Below are 6,638 nucleotides of genomic sequence, written 5' to 3'. Positions count from 1 at the left end.
CAACATTATGTATTTTTAATGTGCTGTATTCTGCTTTTTTATTAGAAGTAGAAGGCGTACTTTGTTTTCCTAAAGTCAATTCGTTAACTTCCATCATTTCCATTTTGGGCATCAGCTATTTGCTCTTCATTTTCATCATCACAGAAGATTTATTTCATTTGATTATAATCAAGCATCCTGCTTACTTCTCTGCTTATATTCAGCAAGCCTTCTTTTCTTATCTTCCTGCCACTTCCAAATCTGGCAAGCCAATCTGATGTCCTATCATTTTTGATGATTTTGATGTAATTTTGCACACATTTTCCCCCACAAAAAAATAATCAGACAAGTTTAAAATTCCACAAAAATGTTAAAACATCAATATTTTTAAGTACTTATTTACCAAGCAACATTAAATTGTATTAAATTAACCCAAACATATATCGGATGGATTCTCAAGTTATCTTAAAACTTTTTAGCATCCCTCATTTTTGGAGTTGGAAAGTTGGAAAATTCAACATGCCCTGCCACTTTAGGAGTGCCTTTGCTGCATCAACAGAGCACTTTGCAGGATCCTTCCTCAGAGTGAGGTAGGTGGACAAGGTGGCTCTGAAGAGCACCTGTGCTGCTGTCACTTTGCCACCCCCGGCAAAATTTGTGAATGGGCAAATTTAAAATTTTATAGTTTAACAGTTTACCAATGTTTGACTTGAATCAAAATTTGACAGTACAGCAGCAAACCAGTATACAATTTCATGTGTTCTTTGGGGCCTGTCCACAGAGCCAAACTCTGCAAAGAACCTAAGTCGCAATGTAAGGTTCTTCTTCAGAGTGAGGTGGAGGCCACACAACATTTCTCCCATCCCAGAGAAGGAACTGTGACAGCAGGGACACCTTCTGAACCAAAGTAAAACACACATTCATTTAGTTATGCGCTGTTTGTGAAATTGCCTTGCTTAAGTATCTACTTTATGTTTGCAAGGGAGAAGGATGGGCGGGGGCATAACTTTGCCATGTACTTGTGACCTCACAGACCCTCCAAGTGTTCCTATTTCCCAGAGACCGTCCCAGATTTACAGAAGCCATCCCGGTTTCTGATTTTATCCCGGAATGTTCAGCTTTTCCTTAGGACGTCCCTATTTTCATCGGGGAAATGTTGGCGGGTATGACCATCTGATGTGACCCTAGCAGCCTCATCAGGTCTAGCGAGCACCAGCTGCCTCCCTGCTGTGATCGTAGAAGTCCAGCTGTGATTCTGATGCAGAATTGATTTTCAGGCATAGCTGCATACTATCTGTAGTATATTGGCCCTTCTGGTTTGCCATACCAAAACTGTGCTTTGTTTTGATCCTGTCTTTGAAGCTGCATTGTTTCTGCTTGAAAAAACTTGTTTTTAATTTTCTTGTTAGTTATATGCCCTCTTTGTGGCCTCTTAATGGAGCAGTTTACTGTTGTGATCTTTACTCTGCATATATTGCACTGAACATGTATTGCAGTGAAGACTAAATAGTAAAGAAAAAGCAACATTTTACAAGCCATTTTGCTAAGGAAAAAGAGGGGAACTCCTGAAAGTCTTCATAATATGACTAGTTAGAAAAGGCTGTCTTTTAAAAAAATATTCTGTTAACAGCATTTCTGCTCTGGTTAGATAACTCTATCCTTCTACAAAATACATTTCTGCAAAACATGCCCTGCTGTTAAAGGTACTGTAGTTACTTACTACAGTAAGTATTAAGTAACTACTTACTACTGGGGCAGTTTGAGTACTTTGTTTTTTTCAACTGGAGCAAAATAGAATTACAGTCGGATATGGATATGGAAGCCATATCATTATTAGAATCAATTTAACCATAAATTCTTAGTTTGTTTCAACTGACAGTAATGAAGGGGTCTTTTTCTTTCACAGACTGTGAATTAAGCTCAGACAGTTCTAATATATCATTTTCTGGTAGGAAATACAGAGCTGCGAGTGCTGCACTGGGTGACATTTCAAGAAGAAAACTGCATGAAAAATTAGTGTGGGATACTAGATTAAAGAGAAGATTAGTATTTCTACTGTGAGAGCCTTCAGTATTTGCTTCTCAAATAATATGGCCTCCAGGATGAAAATAACTATATGCCAACTCCCTCAGTGCCATTGAGATTGTAAATAAGATATTTTCCCATTCAAAACACATGTTTTAATAAGGCAATTTGAAACTGCTTTATAGGGCAGCTCTCCCACCACAAGAGAGAGAGAGAGAGAGAGAGAGAGAGAGAGAGAGAGAGAGAGAGAATGAGTGTATGTGTGTGTATGTAGTATACATTAAGTGGATATGTGTGTGTCAAGGTTTATTTGCTTTAGATGAAAAATGTGTTTAATATCTTACATGTTTTAAAGACACGTGCGAAAAAGTAAACCAATGTATTAATTAGGCCCACCTTGCTTCTTCCTCCCCACTCTCAGTGAAGAAAAGAGTACGATTTGAAAACAGAGGCGCCGAATGTACTTTTGCAACTCATGAAAAGTCCTTTAATAAAAACATAAACCAAAAAAAACCCAGGGAATTGCACAGAGAGTTGGTTAAGGGTCTGTTTCTAAATTATAGCTTGCATTTCTTGCGGGAAAACCATGGGGGGAAAAAAGATTGATTTTTGGCAGTGGTGTTTTCTTGAGCCATCTTAATTGTAAAAGGTGCACATGTAACATTGGTGAGAGGATCAGAACATGCTCATGACTATAGTTTTCCCAAAGACTAGGGAACAAAGCTGAGGATGTGCATAGTGAGTGGCTGGGTAGGGGGACATAGCAAGTACCCAAGGCAGTTGTTTCTGTCAGGGGCGTAGCATGTCCAGTGCTGCCCGGCGCATTAAGTTAAATGAAAAGTGATGAACATTTGGACATAAAATATAAACTGATTGGGTCTGAGCTGGTTTGACTGACAGGGAAAGAGATCTTGGGACGTGGTGAATAACATTATGAAAAAGTTGACCTATGTGTGGCAGCTGTAAAAAAAGGGGGGGAGGCAGCAACATCCATGTTAGGGATTATTAGAAAAAGGGATTAAAAATAAAACAGCCAATATCATGAAGTATTTATTTAAAAAATCTATGGCATGACTATACTTTGTGTACTTATTGTTTTGGTTGCTGTATTTCAAAAGGATATTGTAGAACCAGGAAAAGTGCCAAAAATGGCAGCATAGATGCTTAGAGAGCTGGAGCAACTGTTACAAGGAAAGGTTCCAACATTTATTTTTGGTTTTTTTTAATTTAGAAAAACTGGCAAGTTAAGGGGATCAGGAACAAAATTGAAGCGTATACAATTATGCATGTAGTTTCCTCCTCACAGGGTTACATTTTCCCATCACTCTTAACTACAGTTCCCAGAATTCTTTGAAGGTGGTCATGTGCTTTAAATGCATGGTCTGCATCAGCCCTTAGGTGGCTTTTATTTTTTTTAAGGGTAGGGCTTTAAAAGAGGATTAAGTAAATGCATGGAGGATTAGACTGGGGAGCAAACGTGAGGCAGTGCCATGGCCCTCGTGACCTTACAGTGGGCTCCTGTTTGACCATTGTGGGAAGCAGGATACTGGACCAGATAGGCCTTTGGTCTGATCCAATTGGACTCTTCTTCTGTTCTTATATTCCTCTACTGTTTGTTTCCTCCTTGTTAAGAGTTTAAGCAGGCGATAACCAGAGAGGTGGCCTTTTCAGCCATAGTGCCTCACCTATGAAATTTGCTCCTCAGAGCGGCTTGCCTGTTGCCAACTTTATTTTCTTTTAGATACCAAGTAGAACCCTTTTGTCTCCTATGTGTGTGTTATTGTTTTTAAACCTTTTAGGCATTTTGAAATGTTGCTGATTGTTCTGTTTTTGTCTGCTGGGTTTTCAAAATTACGGTATAGGTATCTCGGTTTTGATACTTTAATAGTGCATATTTCCATGGAACCAATTTAACTGAAGCGGTGTATATACCGTATATGCTTAAGAATTTGAGACCAAGTCTCAAACTGCATGCTCAAAAACAAGAAGGGTTCTGAAGATCACTCCTCATTATTTAAAATATTGATTTCATGTTGCAGTTAATTTTCCAAAGTTCCTTAATTAGTGAGTGTATATAAGGATCGAGGATAATATGCCCTTGAGCTCCCTGTGCTACTTTATTTGTGAGATTATGATACACATCTCAACGTCTTTTAATAACTATCTTGCAGTATTTAATGTGTACTAATTACCTGTGAAACATATAATGCCATAAAGACTAATTTAAAATCTCTTGCTAATTTATTGCTCGTCTTGTCACCAAAAGATAGGGAGCCGGGGGTGATATCAAATACCAAATTCCCCCTCATAGCTGCTGTTCATAGTGTGCTAGGGTCAGTTTTGGGAGTTACAAAAAAACACTGTAGGAGCCAACAAATAACTTATAGACCAGAGATTTACCAGCATTGTCTTGCTGACTTGTACGAATACAGTAATTACTGAGTTGACATTTACTCGCATCTCTTGGAACCTCCTGGCCTATCAGAGCACAAATTTTGTTCATCTTGACATATATTTTTTGTTTCTCCTTTTTCTTCATATCTCCAGCCTGAAGAACTCACCAATGCACTGGAAATCAGCAATATTGTCTTCACTAGTCTCTTTGCCCTAGAAATGCTTCTGAAACTGCTCGTGTACGGCCCTTTTGGCTACATCAAAAATCCATACAATATATTTGATGGGATCATCGTAGTGATCAGGTAACTGGCCTGGAGTTGTCATTTTATGTGAGCAGGTAAAGTGATTTCTCCCAATTGGGCTGTTTAAAATAAAGCTGCAGGAAAATAGTAAGGAATGTCTGAAATGTTTATGGGGGTCTCGGTTCTTTTGCTCTCTCTGTTAGAATATGTGCTCCAGAACTGCTGTGAAAACTTCCTAAAAACCAGCGCTGTCTCCCGTCTCTCGTGATTATGTGCAACAGCACCATTTTGATAACTTCTTCAGGGGAATTTCCTGCATAGGGGAACCACTGAACAGCAGCTACTTAAATGCTATTTTCCTTCCTTGTGGCAGCCACACACTGGGAATGGCAGCCAAGAATGTACCTGTTTCCTTTAGCACATATTATCTTTAAAAAGCGCATGACCAAAAGAAAGATATTTCTATCTGCAGAACTTGAAGAGATTGTTCAACATTTACCACTCATCCATTAAGTAAAGTATCCTCAAAGTGGGATTATACCTATCTGGCTGCTTGTTCAGTTTTCAGGCACATGCAAAATATGTTAGGAGTGTATGCTGGCATAATTCTTTTTAATTCAAATGCAAGTTCTGGCTAGAAATTTAAAATTTTCAGAAATCCTAAGGTCTTGGGGGGAAAGCTGAAATACTCAGTAAGTACTCAGTAACTTTGTCCACCTTAAACATTAACAGTTTAAGAAAATGAAAAGTGTTGGGTATATAACTTTATTAGCTGTTAACACACCAAACAGGAGCATTTGGTGTATTTATGAAATCTTTTTCCCCCAAATCATAATTGCATATGTACCCAGTCTCAAAACGTGTATCAACGTTATAGTAAACAAAATGAGATTGTTTGCATCTGGAAGCAGTATACATACAGAAGAATATACTACAGAAAGAGAAGAAATTGATTTTTCCAGAAAGAAAGCTCAGAACAGCACAATTCTTGTGATGTAATTAAATTTCACAGATAACTTTGCAATAGGAAAATATGAGGTCCCCTCCCCCTTCCCAGTTTATAACAGCATTTTCAGTGGGTGATAATACTGAGTCATTAAGAAAAACAAACCAGGAAAATGTATGTTTCTCCATTTGCCCCTGGGCCTCCATATTTCTGCAGCAGATACTTGTAGGTCTGTATTACCTGAGGTTCTTGTCTCATGTAGTATGCAGCATCCTGTGAGCATCCCTGTTTCACACCACTGAGCTCTACTAGCTAGTTTGTACTATAGGCCTTCCCCACTTTTGCTATATGCACTCTATGCATGGATGTACTTCTTCCTCACAAGAACCCATTTAACATTATTCTTTTATCTTCTTAGTGTCTGGGAGATAGTGGGACAGCAGGGTGGAGGCTTGTCTGTTCTACGGACCTTTCGCCTTATGAGAGTCCTGAAACTGGTCCGTTTCATGCCTGCTCTCCAGCGCCAGCTGGTGGTGCTCATGAAAACAATGGACAATGTCGCCACATTCTGCATGTTGCTGATGCTTTTCATATTTATCTTCAGGTGGGTACTTAAATGAGCCCCTTCATTCCCTTTTGAAGCCTGTTGTGTCTGTGCTTTGAGGTGGAATCAGCCAATATTAATTTATGTGCCATGGCAAAACAGTACAAGTTGCTAAGATGGAAAGTGATTTAATGTACAGTGCTACAACTCTGCATCTTTTGAAAATGGTAGTTATTTCTTTCCCCCACCTGAGTGGTGTAGTATGCTTCTACTTCTGATGGCTTTAACCCTGAAACTCCCCAGGCTGAGCAACACTTTGGTTTTTAGTTTGTGAACCCTCAAGAGTCCAACAGTCTTCATAATGTGAGAGTCTTCAAACTTTTTCGTTCCAACAAATGAAGCCTTATCATATATGAGCCTTCAGCTGCTAGTCACCACAGGGCATGGTGTCAGAGCTCAGAGAAAGTAGCTTACTAAAAGCTGAATTCCCATTTCTTTTCTTTTT

At 38.9% G+C, this 6,638-nt stretch overlaps 1 protein-coding gene across 13 annotated transcripts in view; it reads left to right on the top strand.

Moving 5' to 3' along the window:
- CACNA1G (calcium voltage-gated channel subunit alpha1 G) overlaps positions 1–6,638 on the top strand; it is a 333,398-nt gene that overhangs the window by 229,462 nt on the left and 97,298 nt on the right. For all 13 annotated transcript variants that reach the window (XM_081850628.1, XM_081850622.1, XM_081850626.1 and 10 more), the window contains exons 10-11: positions 4,552–4,703; positions 6,008–6,193. In XM_081850628.1, coding sequence (XP_081706754.1) covers positions 4,552–4,703; positions 6,008–6,193 — 338 coding nt within the window. The remainder of the gene's footprint in view (positions 1–4,551; positions 4,704–6,007; positions 6,194–6,638) is intronic.

Source organism: Podarcis erhardii (assembly GCF_964252035.2).
Source record: "Podarcis erhardii genome assembly, chromosome: 2".
Taxonomy (NCBI): domain Eukaryota; kingdom Metazoa; phylum Chordata; class Lepidosauria; order Squamata; family Lacertidae; genus Podarcis; species Podarcis erhardii.
Note: the sequence above shows the minus strand (reverse complement) of the source record. Positions and strands in the feature narration are given on the sequence as shown.